Source organism: Asterias amurensis, chromosome 5 (genome assembly GCF_032118995.1).
Source record: "Asterias amurensis chromosome 5, ASM3211899v1".
Classification (NCBI taxonomy): Eukaryota; Metazoa; Echinodermata; class Asteroidea; order Forcipulatida; family Asteriidae; genus Asterias; species Asterias amurensis.
In genome coordinates, this window is record NC_092652.1 from 8,447,858 (window position 1) to 8,467,692 (window position 19,835).

General features: G+C 39.5%; 1 protein-coding gene across 9 annotated transcripts in view; it reads left to right on the forward strand.

Moving 5' to 3' along the window:
• Window positions 1-19,835, forward strand: part of LOC139937683 (CLIP-associating protein 1-like) — a 101,868-nt gene that overhangs the window by 50,836 nt on the left and 31,197 nt on the right. For 8 of the 9 annotated variants that reach the window (XM_071932941.1, XM_071932949.1, XM_071932950.1 and 5 more), the window contains 10 exons: window positions 87-232; window positions 2,030-2,165; window positions 2,648-2,718; window positions 3,941-4,078; window positions 5,139-5,315; window positions 5,869-5,936; window positions 7,832-7,990; window positions 11,412-11,501; window positions 12,229-12,399; window positions 13,286-13,416. In XM_071932941.1, coding sequence (XP_071789042.1) covers window positions 87-232; window positions 2,030-2,165; window positions 2,648-2,718; window positions 3,941-4,078; window positions 5,139-5,315; window positions 5,869-5,936; window positions 7,832-7,990; window positions 11,412-11,501; window positions 12,229-12,399; window positions 13,286-13,416 — 1,287 coding nt within the window. The remainder of the gene's footprint in view (window positions 1-86; window positions 233-2,029; window positions 2,166-2,647; window positions 2,719-3,940; window positions 4,079-5,138; window positions 5,316-5,868; window positions 5,937-7,831; window positions 7,991-11,411; window positions 11,502-12,228; window positions 12,400-13,285; window positions 13,417-19,835) is intronic. The other variant, XM_071932948.1, reaches the window with a different exon arrangement.

Consider the following 19,835-nt stretch of genomic DNA (forward strand, 5'->3'; position numbering starts at 1 on the left):
TTATACCAAGTGAGTAGACTGGTATTTGACAATTGCCTTTAGTGTCCAGTGTCTTTAACACTAGATATTCTTGTCTTTATTCACAGCTCAAGAAAGTGAGAAGTCTATTCATAGCCGGAGCACCTAACCATGACTGCTTCTTGCCTTGCCTACGCTCCATGGAGGAGGCTTTTATATTCTCAGTTAAAGACCTCAGATCTCAGGTTGTGAGGGAAGCCTGCATCACATTGGCGTAAGTTACTCACCAACCTCACACTCTTAAATGTCCATGAATTCTGATAGTGGCACTGACTGTGCTTATCGTGTCCGGAAGTGTGATACTTGTGTCCTTAAGGGAAGGTACATGGTAATTACTCAAAACAAATATTAACTTAAAAACTGACTTGGTAACGAGCAATAGAGAGCTGTTGGTAGTATAAAACATTGTGAAAAACGGGTCCCTCTGAAGTAAGTACATGTAGCATAGATGTTGAGAAAGAGGTAATTTCTCACTAAAATAATGAAAGACTTCTAGCTAGAAGTCTTTTATTCCGATCTATAAGCACACAAATTCGTCCAACAAGGGTGTTCTTTCTCTCATCATTTTCTCGCAACTTTGATGACCAATTTAGGTCAAATTTTCACAGGCTTATTATTCTATGCTTATGATGGGATACACCAAGTGAGAAGACTGGTCTATGACAAATACCAATAGTGTACCTTCCCATTAAGCAAGACACTTAACCAATGCTTTGTCCTTCGGATGGGACGTAAAGCCGTTGGTTCTGTGTAAAGAACCCAGTGCACTTATCAAAAAGAGAAGGGGTTCATCCCGGTGTTCCTGGCTGTGGCTGCTGTATGTGCCGTAGCACCTTGTAAACCCTTATAAGTTGCTACATAATTGGGTCTCTGAATTTGTCACTGCATTCACATACATTTTTGAGAGTTTGTATACACTCAGCTCCTTGAATATCTCTTGTTTGGTAGATGGGTGCGCTATATATGTAAGACTTCAATATTATGATATTGTTTCACTGTAAGCCCCTGCCCACGGCACACAAACTGGCTCCACTGATTACAAGAAGCTCATTCAGGAGTTGAATTTAGCTTAGTTTCTCTGATGATTTATGCAAGAAAAGTTGAATGCATAACTCTCGGCCAGTGATTGTTCTCCCTTCTACGTCAGTGAGGGCGCTATTTGAGCTTGTGATGTCATATACAAGGGGTCTTTAAAATGCTAATGATAAAGAACCATAGACCTTTGTCACGCTGTCACCATATTGGTCATGTTCCCTGTTTTCCAATAACAGTAATGAATGCTAAAATTCATTGCGCATGGCACCAGACTATTGTTTTGTCCAATCTCAGTTTGATTACAATGAGTTGGAATGGAGTAAAATTAAGATGAATTATGAATTTTGTCTTCCTGAAATTGTCCTTTACAATGTAAATCCGACTGGTGATAATATTAATAATGATTAAAATGTATAATGCGCTGATATCATTTAAATAGAACCCAGAGAACGCTGAGCTCGGCCACCCTCTGTGTCGTCTGTTGATGCCGCGTATCGATACTGCGCCATACGCGTGTATGGCAAAACTATCATCGCGTGACACGCGTGTATGGCAAAATGAGCATCACGTGACATGCGTGTATGGCAAAGATGGCAAGATGTCAGAGCACAAACACCGTTTCTAGTGTGTTCATTGGTCAATGAAGACGTCACTGTATATTTTGCCAATACACGCGTAAACAAATGGAGTACGCACGTCCATAAAAATTGTCTCACAACGAAACTGCACGCACAATGAGACGCTCAGTGTTCTCCGGGTTCTATTTCCATGGCTGATATCCATATTGAGATGCTTATGACACAGCGGCACATCAGTAAGCACATCAGTAATAGGAAATGTTTTCGCAGTCCTCATTAGAGGACAGCTTTGAACAAAGCTAGTGATGGAAAAACAAAAATCACATGCTCAAGACCAACCCTGGTCTAGCATTTCCATTGCAATTGATATCGTTACACTATTTTTTGTTGTTTGACAGATTTCTTGCCGTAAAACTGGGTCGTCAGTTTGACCACGTAGCCGAGATGGTGCTGCCCTCATTGTTTCAGTTATTACAGAACAGTGCCAAGGTCATGGCAACGTCCGGTAGTGTTTGTCTTAGTATTATACTGAAGGTACGTAGATTTCTTTCCCAGTAATTTGTTGGTGTACACTGTACTTGGTTCTCCTAATGACGAAGAGATCTACTTGTATAGCCCTTTTCACAATACTCCATGGAGAGATGTAAATCCTCTGTTTTAAAACTGGGGGGCAATCTGGACCTATGTTTTGGAAGTTTGGCCAAAGGATGCTGAATTGAAACAAGGTTTTGTACTTGCCCTAATGTGCATTATAAATGGTTTTATTTTTATGATTTTTATGAAATTAGTAATTAGTTTTAATTTGTTTGCATACATGTATTGGTAAAACTTCATGCACACATGTATATCCCTGCAAATGTTTACTGTGACAGACATGTAGCACTCTGTTCCAAGTCTTGAGAGGACAAGATTTCTTTGTTACGATGTAGTGCGAATTCAAACACGCGAACAACCAACCAATAGTTTATAACTTGATTTCTTTTTTAATGAAATGTTTGCATCTTTTTTCCCCACAGTATAATCATTCATCGAGGCTTATACCCATCTTCAAAACCAACATCACATCTAAGTCAGTCGCAATTAGGAGGTAAGTACTGCTTATATACATGTAGACCATGTGAACTTTGTTTACAATAAGTGTGACCTTGTACATTCTTTGAGTTTTCTGGCAGGTACATGTAATATACTACACTGGTCCTATGGGAAAGTTTACATTTTGTGTCATAATTTCCACGTTAAACCAAGAGTTATGAAAGTAAAAGCTGGACAATTTTTGAGATGTGCCCCTTTTCATCATATCAAAAGTTGATAAGAGTTAGACAGTGCAATCTCAAGTGTAAGATTTTATGTTTTCTTCCATTGAGCTGCGACAAACCATGCCTGGAGGAAGTCCAGGCTCTGTGGCACTTTTGTTAACATGTTATGTCACAGGTCACATCGTCTATACACGAACATTGAATAGATGTTCAGTTTGCATTGTGATAAAGAATGTTAGTTTTGTTTTACCCTTACGCCAATGTGTGTTAGCACTGTATACTTTCCCAAGCTCTATAAAAACAAGTCACAGGCATATAACTCGGGTGGGGTTTCGAACCCAAGACCTTTGCAAAGGTGATTACCTCTTTCTCTAAAACTACACACTACCCCGAAGGGTATCGTTTCTAACAATGTTTGATAATAACAACTCTCTTGCCTGTTAAAGTTGCCTTGTGTGACAAGGCCCTTACACACTAAGATTCAAACTTAGTGACTTAGTGAATGGTTTACTGTTGATCATTTATTTTTGTTGTGTTTTTTTAAAACATATTTTATGGCTGCAAATCATTTCCTTGGAAACGGATAACCTTGCCAGTTACAAGTACCTATACAATGATAATGATTATAGCAATAACAACACCAGGGTGCTTGCTTACAAAGTGCATTTACACAAAGGAGATTTTGTACCCACCAGTTGACCAGCCACTTCCTACAGTTAAAGTGGTCTACACAATGTTATGGAAAGGTTTGCGGTAACGCCGTGTTATGACTATCTCTAAATGAGTTGGGGGTGGTTATGAAAATAACCGTTGGTTTCAACCCGACGTTTCAATTAGTATGCTCTGAACGTCTTCTGGAGCATGCTTATTGATCCTAACGTCTAGTTGAAACCACCGGTTATTTTCAGAACCACCCCAACTCATTTAGAGATACATGTAGTCATTACATGGTGTTACTGCAAACCTTTCCATATCGTATTTCCACCATGCAAAGTTTCAAATCCTACTGACTCTATGTTAATTCTGCTTGTATCTTGTTTTGTTTGTGAACAGACAATGCTGTCAGTTTTTGTCGAACGTCTTAACTGATTGGGAGACCCATCCTTTGGAGAAACACGTCAACACCTTATCAGAGTGTCTGAGGAAGGGCATCGAGGACCCGGACAGTGACACCAGAGTGATTGCAAGAAAGTAAGTCACATCCTCAAGATCAGGGCCCAATTATATAAAGCCTATAATCAGGAAAAAAAAACGATTATCGGCCAAAATTCAATTTTGTTTTACATTCTTGCTACTGGTGCCCCACACTTTGTTTTGTCTTGCAAAGAAAGTTACTAAGTAGTATTTTCACCCTTTCTGAAATTGGGCCCATGTCAGAAATGTCATTATGCGAATGTGACAATCTATGATCAAGTAAATTTAGTCGTTTGTCGAACCAGGGGCAGATTTCACATAGAGCCAAGATTGATCGTAACTGCAAATGAATCAATGTTCAGTAAAGAAATAGTCAACAGTACTTGTTATACTGCCGTAACAAATTGTGAAGTTTGATTGGTCGAGAACTAATTATGTGACGCGCAACAAAAAGGCATGTTACATGAAAAGTGATGTACACCGGAGTAACCGGTGTACATCACCTTGATCGTTCCCAGCGTTGGTCGATTTCCAGCTGTGTACGAAACAAACGCGGGTCCGAGGGAATTGTTTCTCGTTTATAGTCCGTGGTAATAATGTTTGAAGATGACAACAGAGCTTTGAGAAGAAGAATAACAATTATACAAAGGTAAAACAAAACAATTGTTGCATGCTGTGACGGAGTCCATGGCATTTGGTACACCCTAGAGGGGAAATGGCACCCGAGGCGAATGTAGCTATGTCTGGAATTACAAGACTCATTTGGTGTGATTGTAGCACCTTGTACCAGTAACAAGGTGCTGTGGTGCAAACTTAATGCTGCAAACCATGCCAGGAACTCCCGGCGAACCTCTTCTCTTAATGTCAAGTTTACTGGGTTCTTGTCATGTATTACACAGCACACGGGACCTACATCATTACGTCCCATCCGAAGGACGAAGCAGCAATAGTGTTAAATGTATGCTTAAGTGTCAAGAACAGAACTCAAACCCACACACAACTGATCAGAAACACAAGAGCTCGAGTCCAGTGCGCATGACCACTCAGCCACGACACCCCCTTTGAACTTTCTATGCCGTGTCTGTTTTCTAATAACCAACTTGTTCCTTCCTTTCAGGGCCTTCTGGAAGTTCTCAGAGCATTTCCGATCGCATGCCGACAAGCTGTTTCAGTCCCTAGATCCTTCCAAGCAGAAAGCCGTACAGGGAGAAATGAGTTCTGCTTCCAGCTCGGGATCGCTCAGCTCAAAGTCTTTGTCAAGGGCGTCGAGCTCAGGCTCACAAGAGAATGTTAAGTAAGAGACCATTCAGAACAGTCGATTATCTCAATCAGTGTGCTCAATTAAAGAAATGTTTAGTTGTCAACCATCGGTTCTTATCAGAACCAAATCTACTCAAAAGAGATTTACACTTGGTGCTGCCGCAAACCTGCCCCTTGATTTATCTCTTTGATAGTTGTACAAAATCTCCTAGATTGCAAGATGCAAATGTTGCCATCTCTCATTGATGTACATTATGGAGCCTACATGTACATGTAAGTCAGAGCCAAAATTGAAGTTGTGGCTTTGCCGCTTCCAAAGTGGCCAGTTATAAATCATTAGGCACCCTGTAAAGGTGAAATCTTAAGAAAACAGAGTTTGAAAGAGTTTTTTTTTATATGTTCACTCTTTAGTTACAGTACTGCTGGAATTAACATTGGAGAAAGCCTTGTAAAAAGACATTTGAGTATTATTCTGTCCCAACCTGCCCACATGCACAACATTTAGTAACATTTATTTTCAACATCCAGTACAGGTTCAATCTCGTCATGTTCTTAGAGTTTGTACCTTGTTCAAATTTGTCTGACAGTTCAACAACTTTACCTAGAAGATCAATTTATGCCAGTAGATCAACAAGAAGGAAAACAACTGAAATTGGTAAGTTCAAACTAGTGACCTCATGCATTATGCATTGTTCATGAATATTCAGTTAATTATATATGCGTACATCATACATTAATCATGAGCTGTGCGAAAATACATGTAACTAAACAAAAATCATAAAGTTTGAGAAGAATGTATGTGTATGAGCGTACACGAAACATACAGTAATACATTATTCATGAGCTATGCAAAAAACGAAAGCCAGACTTGATGCATATTACATGTACTTGAGTTGCACATGTTTTGTTTAAAATATACAGCTATACATCATACATAGTCATGAGGATAAATTATTCAAGAGTTTGCAAAACCAGAGTGAAGCTTACACACATAGATATTCTGCATTGTTGTTCAAAACCATTGTAAAGCATATGCATGAAACGTTCAAGCAACTGACAGCATTCTTCATGCATTATGCATAAGCAGTGCAGAAACCATCATGCATTATTCATAATGTATACATTTTAATACTATTCAAACTATTTTACATAACAGTGGTTCATTAAATCATTTTACTTGCTCAGTAAAGTGGGTAAAACTCTTGTACTGCTTACTGGAAAATTGTTTATGTTTAGGACAATTATTAGGTTTTATTTGTAATCTTTACTCTCACTGTGTCTGTACATGATGTCTCAGCAAAACTGTCAAGTTTTTTCTGTTCTCTCTGAAATGGTGCACAATTTGTATAATTGGTGATGGCTGTTAACAGGTATGACTCTAGTGTATTAACAGACATGGCAGCACATGAAGGCAAACCAAGCATCGTAGCCCAGGCCTTGAAATAACCCACGGCACCCACAGCAACTGTCGTGGTGCCCTGTGGTTTCGCTGCGGTGCCCTTTGCAAAGTTTTAATACAAGATAAAATTGTCCTCAAAGAAGTCCCTCTTAACAGATGAAAATTGCTGTGCCCCCCTTTTTTTTTAAAGAACTCAAATTCAAGGCATGTAGCCACCAGTCCAGTGTTGTAGCTACATGAACATGTATACCAAGACAGTGGTGGGCTCTAAACTCAATTTAGTCCACGAAGGGCGAATTGTTCAACAAAATGATTCATGTTTAGATATGGGGGTCATCATTACCGAAATGCAATCAGGGGGCAATATGTGCTGGGCAGCACATTGTATTTTGCTCAAAGTGCAGGGCGAAATTTTGTACAGTTCTGGGCAGGCTCGCCCGGCACCGTCCACCGTGGCTACAACACTGATAGGCATGCACGATGGAGGGTGGTTTCACTTAACACACAGGTCGCTGTATTGAACTTGATGTTGACACAGCCCTGGTGTCTAACCACTGTTTGATTTGTTTCTTCTCATTCATCAAAAACATCACCTCCATCCCGCTGTAAACATACCATCATACCATTCCTCATTACCCCTCCATCACCCATCATGATGGTCCAACCACATTGCCCGCCCCCCTTTTGCATCCTGTACGGAACCTTCTGATCTTCTTTTCGGTCATCCCTTTTGTCAACATTTCAACCTCTCCCCCCTGTCCGAATCATTGACAATCGTGTCGCTACTGTCTCCATGTTCTATTTGTTCTCTCTTGACCTGCGTATTATTTCTAAATTGTTGTTGTTGATTTTTTCCCCCCATCTTCTGCACATGTGCTGTGGTTGCAATAAACATTTGTTGTCCAAAAAATTCTAATAACTCTTTGTTTTGTTGCAATGCCTCCATGGCAAATGATTTGTCTCAACTCGTGTAATAACTGTTGCTTTTGTCATCATGAATTCATCGATGTCGTTCTTGCTTTTCACGCCTGCCCTACCTTCACCCACTCTTTCTTCATGCCGCCCCGCTCCCCCCCCCCCATCTTAAACTCACCACCCTCCCATCTTCACCACGCCACTACCACCACCACCACCACCATCCCTCATCGCAGATGGCTCCAAAAACTCGACCCTGGGTCAACGGTCAAGCAGCGAGGTCAACCTGGCAGCGGCGTCCAGGTCACGGTCTCGTTACGCGTCCAACACGAGCGCAGCGGGCATGGCGGCCCGTTTGCCCCGATCCAAGTCGACATCTAGGGAAAATCTGCTGGGTAATTAATGCATGCTCTAATTATATTGTTTGCCTGCAGACATTTTCTCTCCGTTTTCATTTCTGTGTTGTATTTCTTTCTGATATTTTCATGTTTTGTTTTGAGTTCTGTTCATGATTATGTTCATAACTTGTTTTAATGTTTATTTGAATTTTAACATTTTGTTATACATTAATAACTTTTGACTTTTACAATTTGTGTTTAATTATTTTAAAAGGTAGGGTCATAGATTGGTGTTTTGTCATCGTAACGATGATTTATGGGCAAAATTATAGGAAAGATACAATGTCAGTAGGTACCAACTGAAACTCTGGCTGTGGCCTTTGCGAACAAACAACAACCCCCGGAAATTCAAGGAATCGATTTATGCATGAATCATTTCTCAGTTTCAACTGTTTTGGGGTGAAAACATTATTCAAATCATATTACATCAAAGAGAACCCGTTCTCAACATAATTTATAACTTCAACAGGTGCAGTGCTTCTCACCAATTAAGTTTGTATGGTCATCAATCTTTGGAGAACTGACCAATCTATGACCCTACATGTACCTGAAGACTTACGTGAAGTCTGATTTTTGTTATCATCAATCCAAGCCCAATTTCAAAAAGCTGATGAGAGAAAACTTTCACAAAGAGCTAAGATTGATCTTAACTGTGAATCAAACTTAATTGCTAAGCAAAGTGTGATGTCACAAATCACTACGGTGATACTGACAACTCATCTTAAGATGAATCTTAGTGCTTTGGGAAATTGACCCCACCCAAATGTGAATGCGCTTACATTTTTTGGACTGGTGCCTCAAGTCCATGAAGAAACTTAGCTCTGTGCTAAATACAACTATTTTTTTTCACTGCCTTTATGAAAACGGGCTTGGTTACCAGTGTTGAGCCTGGTTCATACTTTATGATACAATGTAATGCGAAGTGAATTTTGGTGACGCAATAATGGGTACATGTTACGTGCTGTTTTTTTCCAATTGTTATGTATGAAAATCTGCTTCGTACAAAGCATTCGCAGAAAGTATGAACTGGGCTTAAATCTTTAAATCTCTCGTTCCATTCACCACCATCTTCTTTTCAGTTCATTCCTCATAGGCCCTTTTCGAAACCACAGCTTCGGCTCCGTATTTGGCAGTTGTTTTGACAAATTGCGCGTGCTTTGTGCACGCGCTCAGGGTTTCAGACGAGAAAAGGAGACTGAAGCTGAATCCAAAGCCAAATCCAGTCGTTTCGAGAAGGGCCATAATTATCATTTAAAGTTGCTAATTTTGTTTCTCTCTCTTCTTGCCTGTCTTTTTTCATCGTTTTATTAATTACTCAGGATCAGGAGGAAGAAAACGAGGTGTGACATTAACCTTTAAGCGCCCTCATACATGTAGTCTAAAAAATAAAAAAACAGAATACGTATCCGTCTCCCACAAAACTGAGTGTCAATGTTGCAATATTAAAAACTTAGATTTTTGTTATGTGTGGATGTAGTTATATGGGGTAAGATTTGCGCAAACTTGAAACAGTTGTCTCGCACCTAATTGTTTGGAGCAAATTGATTGCGTATCCGTCTCCCATAAAACCGAGTGTCAATGTTGCAATGTTTTAATTGTGATTTTCGTTATGTGTTGATTTAGTTTTATGGGGTAAGATTGCGCAAATTGAAACAATTGTTACCACCAAATTGATTGATACAGGAGCTGTGTGAGTTATTCACAGGGTCGGAGTGGGGGATGTTAGAAATAATCCCTTCTCAAGTGATGTGTCATGTACATTTTTAATTTTTTTTTTCTTTTTTGCAAATTGAAGCTCATTTTGTGGGAGCTAAATTACATAAACATGTGTGCATGTAGTCAAAGCGTCAATTATATATCCAAGTTCTCTCAGTGACCAGAGAGCGCAGTTTAGCCAGAGTCTAGCCAGAAATTGTAGAAAAAGCCATTTGGAAGTGTTCTGTTCCAGTGTTTTCCCACTATTACAATGTATTTGTAAATTTAATGGCCTGATGCTGAAAACACGGGCTCAGTGTACGTTTTTAAGACCTAAAGGTGTCCCAGTAGTGGCAGAAAACACTGGTTCAGGACATATGAAATTGAAGTAAAATGCATAGGTCTATTGGGCCTGTCATGCCTGTGGGTTAGCAACATACGTGTAGGCTCTTTCAGTTTAAGAATAGAACAGTAGGCTAGATACTTATTCAATATGTTGTTTGTTGTTCAAATTCTGTGTATTCATTTTGCTTTTGAAAGTACATGTTGTATTTGCTTCATGTAATGTAGCTGTGGTAAACGCACCAGTTGGCAAAATGCAAAGTAAAATCAGGCAAAAGGATTTCTTGCTGACTGATTCACTTTCAAATTTCAACATTGTGATTCACATTGCATTGCATTTCATTTTAAGCATGTACTGGTGTTTTGTAGCTGCTGTTGTAGATAGTTTTCAACAAAGAACCCATGTAAAAACTGGTAAATCTAGACCTTTGCTTTACTTTGAAATCAAATAAAGTCACTTCAAAATGCTCTTGTTAAGCTGACAATTTATACTGCTATTTTCAATAAATTTAATAACTTTACTAATTTTCATTACTCATTTTCATAGGCTAAACATTCTCTGGACTAACAAACCCAAAACTAGCTTAATCTAGTTTTAGTTTAACCCTGCTCAGGACTAGGCCTAACCCACCAATCTCGGTGGTGTTAGTATGGAACTGGGTTAACTTTTTCGGGGGGGGGGGGGTTAGATAATGTAGAGTGAAAGGAATCTCTGGGTCAGATTTAGTCCGTGTAGAGGACTTTTTCACACGGGTCACCAATTACACAGACCAAAGGTAGGTAGTGTGAAAAGGGCTTTGTGTAGAAAACCTTCCAAAGTTTAACTGTGTGTCTGACTTGACTCACTTTATTGTCTTTAGATACTGCAGTGTAGAAATGTGAAGTGTTATACATGTACATGTATCTTGCTTAGACAGTTTTCTTTGTACATGTAGCTCCTGGGCCCAATTTCATAGAGCTGCTTGAGAAGAAAATATTTGACATTTTGTTCTGCTAAGCCAAACTAAGCAGGTTACCAGGGACATTTGGTATATTTTTGCTGGTTAGCATAATTTGGTTGTGCTTAGCAAGATATTGTGCTTAAGCAGGGCTGTGAAACTTCAAAAAGCCTGTAAGCACGAACAGTTTCTAAGCACAAACAAAATCACCCAGAATACCACTGCTTTGACTGGTACCCCACTCATTTCTTTCTTAGCAAAGAAATTTGCTCTGCAGAATTGTCTTCTTAAACAGCTTCATGGAATTGGGCCCAGGTAGTTTTTTTTATTTTGCATGTGTGTCCAACTAGCTAAAAACAGCAGTGTTCAAATCTTCCACACATGTGTACACATTGGACTTTGATTTTTATTCTGTGATCTTTTGTTTGTTTGCGATTTTTCAGCTGCGACAACACCAGGTCGCAGTGCAATTCCAACACCCAACGGTAGGACAGGAAGAACCAAGAGCAGGATTGGAGTGTCTCAGTCCCAACGTGAGTACCAGCTTGGTCAGATCTTTGCTAGAATTCCCGGTGTCAGGGATGAGAAATTTTAAGACTTTTTGTCCGAGTTCAGACTTTTTCAGTTGGCCTATTGAAGAAAATCAGCTCAGGTGAGGTTTTGAAGTAGCACCATTGTAAATCTGTTTTGAGCAGTGTTGGTTTTGAGAGGAACTAGTGGTTTGAAAACTCAAAGTTTACATGATTGTACATCAGTATGCTCTGATCGTCTTTAAAGGCAGTGGACACTATCGGTAATTGTCAAAGACTAGCCCTCACAGTTGATGTATCTCAACATATGCATAAAATAACAAACCTGTGAAAATTTGAGCTCAATCGGTCATCGAACTTGCGAGATAATAATGAAAGAAAAAAAAACATCCTAGTCACACGAAGTTGTGTGCGTTGAGATGCTTGATTTAGAGACCTCAAGTTCTACATGTAAATCTGAGGTCTCGAAATCAAATTCGTGGAAAATTACTTCTTTCTCGAAAACTATGGCACTTCAGAGGGAGCAGTTTCTCACAATGTTTTATACTATCAGTCTCTCCCCATTACTCGTTACCAAGTGAGGTTTTATGCTGATAATTATTTTGAGTAATAACCAATAGTGTCCACTGCCTTTAAGATATTCATCCTTGGTAGTGCTATATTTGTAGTACATGTAGTCTCAGTACGTAATGTACATGTACGTAGTTTCCAATTCTTTTTTTCTCTTCAGCCGGGAGTAGAACAAATAGCCGATCCAGCTCCCCATCCACACTGCGGTTACCCAACTTGGGCGTGAATGGGAGTGCAGCGAGTGCAGCACGGAGGAGAAATAAGAGCGGGATACCAGTGCCTCGAAGCCAAGGAGCCAGTAGGGAGGCCAGCCCAAGCAGATACCAGTTTGGTGAGCTCCTTATACCCTCACCCCCCCCCCCCCCCAAAAAAAAAGAAAAAAAAAAAAAAAAAAAACCTAAAAACCAAACAAATATTACTGCACGGTTTACATTTTTTCTTTCAGGAGATTTCAGGAGATTTTTCCTTTGGCTGCAAATTTTGTGACGATGCCAACTTGTGTCCTAGCCTTTAGTTAACACTTTGTAGCAACCATGTCAGTGTATGTTAATAAATTTTTGTGATACACTGGAAGTTCAGGAGGTTTTCAGATGCAGTTTTCTCGAATTATGACTTCATCTCAGAGGGAAATATTTCACAGGAAAAATGGTTCTTTTTATATGAAATTTATAATCAGTAGCTCTCAGATCTCAAAACAATGACGTTTTTGTATGCGTATGAATCGTTAATATATTGCCTTTTAGAAAGAAGTGAGGTCTTTACCTATACATAGTTATAAACAAATCCTTCCACGAAAGTCCAACTGACAATTGTTACCAGCTTCTAAGGGTTGTGTCACATGAGGCAATGTTTGCAGGGGTCGATTTCACAAAGAGTTAGGACTAGTTCTAACAGATATGAAAAACGTATGGGTAGTCGTAAGTTACGTAGGACAAGTAACTCGTCCTAAGTCGATATACACTGTACGTAAGTCTTAACTCTTTGTGAAATCCACCCAAGGCAATTTGGGAGGCAACCAACTGCAGTGCATGCTACGAGACCACTTTGCTAGCAGCAGCACATGTGTCATTTTTCAAACAATGTCTTCCAATCCTCAAGAATAGGATGTGAACATTCAACTGTGAATTCTCTTCTTTGAGATTGCGTGGAACTGTTTGCCTGCAAATTGCCTTGTGTGAACTGGCACTAACATTTTCGTGATTTGATTGGTTCTACAGCATCGAGGGACCGGCGCCTCAGTAATTCCACAAATCAGGCGCAGCGTGAGGCTAACCATAAAGGCAACATCTTGACCCAGAGGGTCCTGGAGCCCGGTCAAGATGCGGAGACTGCCCTCGCCTTAGCTCTGGTAAGAATCTCATCAAATAACCTTAGCTAACCCCTCTGTCCCCCCGAAATCATTCAAAACGTCCATACTCCTTTCTGGTTTGATTTTGAAAGAACTCTATTCCACTGAGTTAGTCCAACGATGCTTGGCATGTAGGCCAGGGGCACAGTTTTTATCAGAGAATCAGACGTGGCATAAGGCAAGATACACAACTTTAATGGGGGACTTTTTAGACGCTAGGTGTCATTAGACTTACCAGGTAAATCCATTGTTATTGGTAATGTGCGCATGTTCACAACTTTGTTAACAATGGAAATTTACCTGGTAAGTCTGCTGCCACCTAGCGTTCCAAAGTCTCCTATTGAATCCAGAAGGAATCGTTTTTCAGTACCTTGTGATTTCAGAGTAAATATATATGTGGCATCAAGAACTTATTGCCTCTTAAAGTGGGGCTCCAAGGTCAAATTCAATTTTGTGATGCACTCATTTTTCAAAAGATGGTGTCTTCATTACAGTGGTGGAAAATAACAAGTCTTTTACCTCATGTTACAATGGTGTAAAATGTAATTTTGTGTGATACTCTTTCAATGAAACATTGCATCATTGGACATCAAAAATAAATAGGTCTGTACATCTCGCAAAGGAATTTGTTGTGCCTGTCAGAAGTTCAAGTTTCCGTTCTGATTAAATGTCATAAAACTTCAGGATTGAACTAAAAAAAATCCCTGTACTAAAATGTGATGTCATCGAATATTTGGTGATTTTGAAGAGGAAAAAAAATGGCCTTGAAGGAAATCAAACACTGGCATTTTACACCAAATGAACCTAAAGTTAGAGCCTTATTAGTAATTTATTTATTGAATAATGATTGTATCACAAAACTGAATTTGACCTTGGAGCTTCTCTAATATATAGTATAAGCTGCTAAAGGGATTTGCGGCAGTTGTCAACAGAGAAAAATACAAGGACCTTAAACGAGAAAGCCAACTAAGATTTAGATTTGTGTAGGTCCCCATTCCATAACCTGAACCCTCCCCTCCATCCTTCCCTGCACATTTTATTTACTGCACTCAGATTCACAACTAAATATTTATACTTCACTCTTCTGTAGCCATCTTTGTCTGATCCCCCAACTCCTTGTTGTTAATACAATGTACGATTTTCAATATACAACATTGAACCAGTCTGTTTGACCTTTCGACTTTAGTCTGATGTCTTACACTTGTATGGAGGGATTAACCAAAATGGCTACAGAATGATGAGCATTGATTTTAACTGTTATAAAGAAATCGCAAAGTCTTCTCGAGCGTAACTTGTCCTTTTTAAATTTGATCATGTTGTTTAGAGAGCATAATTTTGCACGTCAGCGCTAGAAACACTGGTAGTACAATGTAACTTTTAAACAATGAATTGTGTTGCAGTGTTGAGGACTAGCAAACTAACAGTAGATGAGATTTTAAAGTGGTTTAGTAGCGTTGGAAGTTGTAGGTGCAAGCCTTCTTGTACAGGAGAGAGCAACTCAGTCTGGGCCGCTGATAGAAATTGGGCACTAAAATAGATCATGTTTGACTAAGTTTCGGGTGGTGACTGGAGTTGACTGTACTAAAACCATAGTCACTTCTAGATGTTGACCGCAAGCTGTGTGGGTTAATAAGCTGGTCCAATCTGATCAACCTATAGCCCCTGTTTCTCTAGTCAAATTTTTGCCAACATTTCCTTATACAATCATACGGTCTACAAAACACGACAACTAAACTCTATTAACTAGTCGACCAACAACATGTACATGCGTTCAAGGGAAAAACAATTACTAGTTGGCAAAAAGTCAGCACCCGAGCTTGCTCTGAAATGTTTGTGTCAGTAAAAATGCTGAGGACTGTTGAGGATGAAACAAATGTGCATTATTTTTGCCAGGATATCAATTATATTTTGCTTTTCTTGTCGAGTTTTACATGTATATTTTCTGTAACCCTGTCCGTTCTTACAACCGCTCTTTTCCCTGTCAACAGTCTTTTCCACACACAAATGTTAGCCCGACCTGCACATAAAATATCTATATGTCAACACACATTTCCTATTTTATTTTTGATTTAATTTTTGTCCTTCTTGCATTTTTGTTGGTTAAATTTTTTCCTGATGTGCTCACTACAGCATGTACAGAGAAACATCTGGGTCCAATTTCATTCCTAGATCTGCTTTAAAACACAAAAAATACCTAAGCACAACAAAATTATCCCTACTGGAATAAGGATTCCAGCCAAAACACCATGTGACAAAATGCCATCTGTGACTGGTATTCAGCCAATTTCTGCTAAGCAGAAAATGATTAAACAATAATTTCTGATAATTTGAACACCTGGCTAATGCAATGTGAGTAGAATATGCATTGGTCCTCTCCTATACTGGGCCCTCTGGTTTTCCTCCCTCCGGAAAAAAATTAAAAAGTTTTGATTTTCTGGCTGTGGTCAATGTTCATACATGTAAGTAATTATGCCTCAACTGTCATCAACATCACTTCATCATTCATCATCCCCCCCCCCTATCCAACTTCTCTCGATTTCTTCTCTTTAATTTCCCACCAAAGGAGGATGAAATTCTAGCCCTAGGCGGAGACAGCGACTTGCTGGACATTGACCATGAGCTCGTTGCCTCGATCGAAAACGAGCTGTTTTTGCGCAAAGTACAGGCAAGGAAAAAAACCCAGTGTGAATGCTGAGAGAGTGAAAAAAAAGAAATGAATAAAATGAGAACCCAGCAAACTTATTGCCAACGTGCTGCATGACTTTGGCTGCCCCGTGATACCTTTATAGCATTTTGTTAACGCTTTTGTGGAGAGTTATGTTTTTGCACAAGGTTTACAGAACGGGGAGAGTTGTTGCATGCCCCTGTGCCTCCTACCCATTCCCTTATCCCTCCCCCCTCCTCCGACTTGGACTCAACGGTTCCCGGTCTGGTAGAGCTAGCGTTGGAGTTGTCGGCAGTGCCTCATATGCACATCGTAACAGGGAAAGGAATCCTTCAACGACATTGACTTGTAGTACTGTGTAGAATCAAAGTGGTTCCATGGCCATTAACCTTTAAATATTTAATAGCACCGCCTTTATTATTTAAATAGCCAATGCAACCCAAAAGCAAGCATCAAATACCAAGCACTCCTTCTCTTGTATGTAGGTTGTCCTCTTGTTTTCCTTCTTTTCCTTTTTCGTTGTTATGAGAAATAAGCTAAATAGAAATAATTGTTGATAAGTTTGCTGCCGGTTAAGGGAAGGTTAGAATTTCACTGCAACCTTGACCTTCGTTGCCCCTTTGACCTTCATTGCCCCTGTCTATGTCAATATTATGCCCTCATGAAAAATCCTTTAAACAGCCAATAAAGGATGATCTCAAATATATAGGATATTACAGTTTTCTAACAGCGGCAGTCCATCCAGGAAACATACAAAATATAACGAGTCGCTTACCTCACGTTAAAACATGGTAAAAATGGGTTTTCTCCAGAACGCTCCAAGCCAAATTTCTGAAAAACATGGGGTCAGACAAACCCGCGCGACAAAGGAATCGTGACGTCAGTGGCGGCTGTTTGGTGTGGAAATGCCAAAGCTGGAGAAGTTTGTTCAAAACCAATAGGGGAAATTCATCACTGGCGTCCAGGGTCATTATAATAGATAAGCCGTTTTTGACTCTCGGCTGAAAAAGCCGCGCTGCCGGGTGCATTTTTGACTCCAGATATTTATTACTAAATGCAAATTTTGAGAGTAAAATGGTTATTAACCGGTTTCTGCGATGTCTATTTGGCCATAAAAAGGTAATAGTTGACATATTGAGATCATCCTTTATTGGCTCTTTAAATAGTTCATCTATTCAGCAAGTTGCCTTGTCAAAGAATAACGTCCAAACTGTCAGTTTACCCAAAGCAGAAGAAGGCCACCATCTTGGAAACCTCACCCTCACATGTAGTCTTGGATAGAGCTCATGAGATTCTTTTTTATTGTTTGGTTGGAGCTCCCCCCCTGTGTGAAGAATTGCAGTGTATTTCAAGCCCCTTCCACTTTAATACCTCCTATAGGTTGATGTACAATGTGTTATGCAGTGTAGTAATTTTGTTTTGGAGTTGAGCTGTAGAGTCTACATTGTACAACATTTGTGGCAGGTCAGCGGTTAAAAGCACCGGATTCAAGCTCTGGTGTTTGAACCGTAGAGTGTGGGTTCGAATCCCGGTCCTGACACTGGCTACGTAAAATTGGGGAGGTAGTGCTTTCTGTTCTACCGGTCAGGCTTCGAATTGAAGATACCCAAGCCTACATCTGTATGGACTGGTAAAGGGGTAACCCTGTTTCAGCCCTTGGAGTAGGTGGTGACGGCCTCTGTAAAAAATAAAGGTAGCCCACACCTTGAAGTGGCCATCAGGCCATGTGTGTCTGGCGACGTGCACTAAAACAAAAAACATACATGTATGATTTGGAAAAGAAGACGTACATAGCGGGGTTGTCACAACCTCGTCATTTAGGGTTGTGATTAATCACTTTTAGTCATGTGACCTCCTGTTCGAGAGTAGTCATGTGACAGCAGACCATTGTTGATAGGGATGGGGGTGTGGGGGGGGGGTGAGAGGAGGTCGTAGTCTGCATCCCTTTTGAGAGTTGGTTTGTGTGTATCTCAGGGAAGCCCTCAAGAATCTGAGAAGTGTTAATCTCAGATTGTGTTTCCCTATCAGGGATTATTCATTTGCGTAGACATACATGACATATTCCCTTCGGATTATCGGCTGTATCTCAAAAACGCGACCAAATAAAATGTGCGATGGTTTTATTTTATACGTATAAAACAATTGAACGGTTCCAAAAACCAATTTGCCTTAAGTTTCAAAACTGTCTGTCTGGGATTGTTGATCTAAAACTTGCCTTGCATTTGGGAATGATGTACACGTATATTGGATTATTGAATTCTTGTGAATGTCAGGGGAAGATTTCTTTTCTTTTTCTTTCCCGTTTCTTTTCCATTCTTTTTTCTCTCCCCAATGGAAACCATTCTCTCCCGCCCGCCCAGCTTGAATGCGGTGACCTTTTGTTATCTTGCCGAGTAGCTCACTTGGCTGAACTGTAGCGGTACAATTGAATGAATTATAGCGGTATATGAACTTATAATGATATGATGGAATGCCCTCTCGAAAGGTACATGTAGTATGAAATTTGAACTGCATCATGTTTACTAAAGAGAATTATAAAATGGCAAAGATTATGCCATGGTGAAAGACAATTTTTTTTAGTTTTTTTGTACACAAGTTGTTGATGTTGTTGTGGGGGTTAAAGTTGCTTTTTATTGTTGTGGTTTTTGTTTTTGTTTTTTTCTTAAACATGAAAAAAAAAAAAATGGTTTCCAGCACTGTTTGTTATTTAACCATTTGGGGTTTTCAGTTTTTTCCCCTCACTTGTCAGTTTCATCATGTAAAGAAAAAACTCAAAAGAAACCTTGTATAACAACTGGGTTTTTTTCATTCATGGGGGGGGGTGCCTGTAAACTGACAAATGTTCAATCTGTTCTGTTAAGTTCATCAAACAAGTTCCATTTTGTTTATATTGATTTATTTATTTACTTTTAATTTGTTTTTTATGCTAATTTAGTTTGTTTATTTTGTTTTGGGGAGGGATGCTTTTGTTTTTGAGACCTAGTGAAGTCGACAAACCCTAAAATTCAAGTTTTTAAGAGGAAAACACCTCATTCAAGTTTCATATTTTAGAATATTGGTCAGACTGATATTGGTGCTAAATTGTTGGGTTTATTTCCTCGGGAACTGCTTCAGAACAAACCAATGTTTTTTTATTCAATTTCTCAAAGGAGATATTTGTGGTTCTACTAAAAACCTTCAGTGATTTTGTGTAAAATCTATCCAAACGCAGAACATTTATTTATTCAGTTTGCGGTAACACCATGATTACATGTATATATCTACTTTGCTGAAGAACCACATTAGAGCAGTGCTGACTCTACACTGAAACCTCTGAATCCCTATAAAGAGACCAGCATCGCAATCGCTCTTCAGTCTCCTGATGATGACTATAGAGCCAGCTAGTCGAAACAGTGAGATCAATTAAGAACTCTTTTGGCGGCAGTGAAGTTAATAAGGAGAAGTCCCCTCTATTACACTAAGCGAAAGTAGGAGTCCGGCTGGTTTCCTTTATACATTAATAAGCAGGAGAGTTCCTTGCAGGACTTAGCAGTCTTCCAAATTCCGAAGATCTACTCCGCAGCAGTAGAACAAAGAAGCAAGACAAGGTCTCAAAGAGAAAAATCTACACAGCAAAGTAGAAACACATACACAGTGTTACCGCAAAATGAAAATGAAAATTGACACCTCACCATGCAATGCCTCAAAACCCACATAAAGTCTTTAAAGTTGCACTGTTGTAACAAAGTAGAGAAAAGTCCTACATGTACAAGCT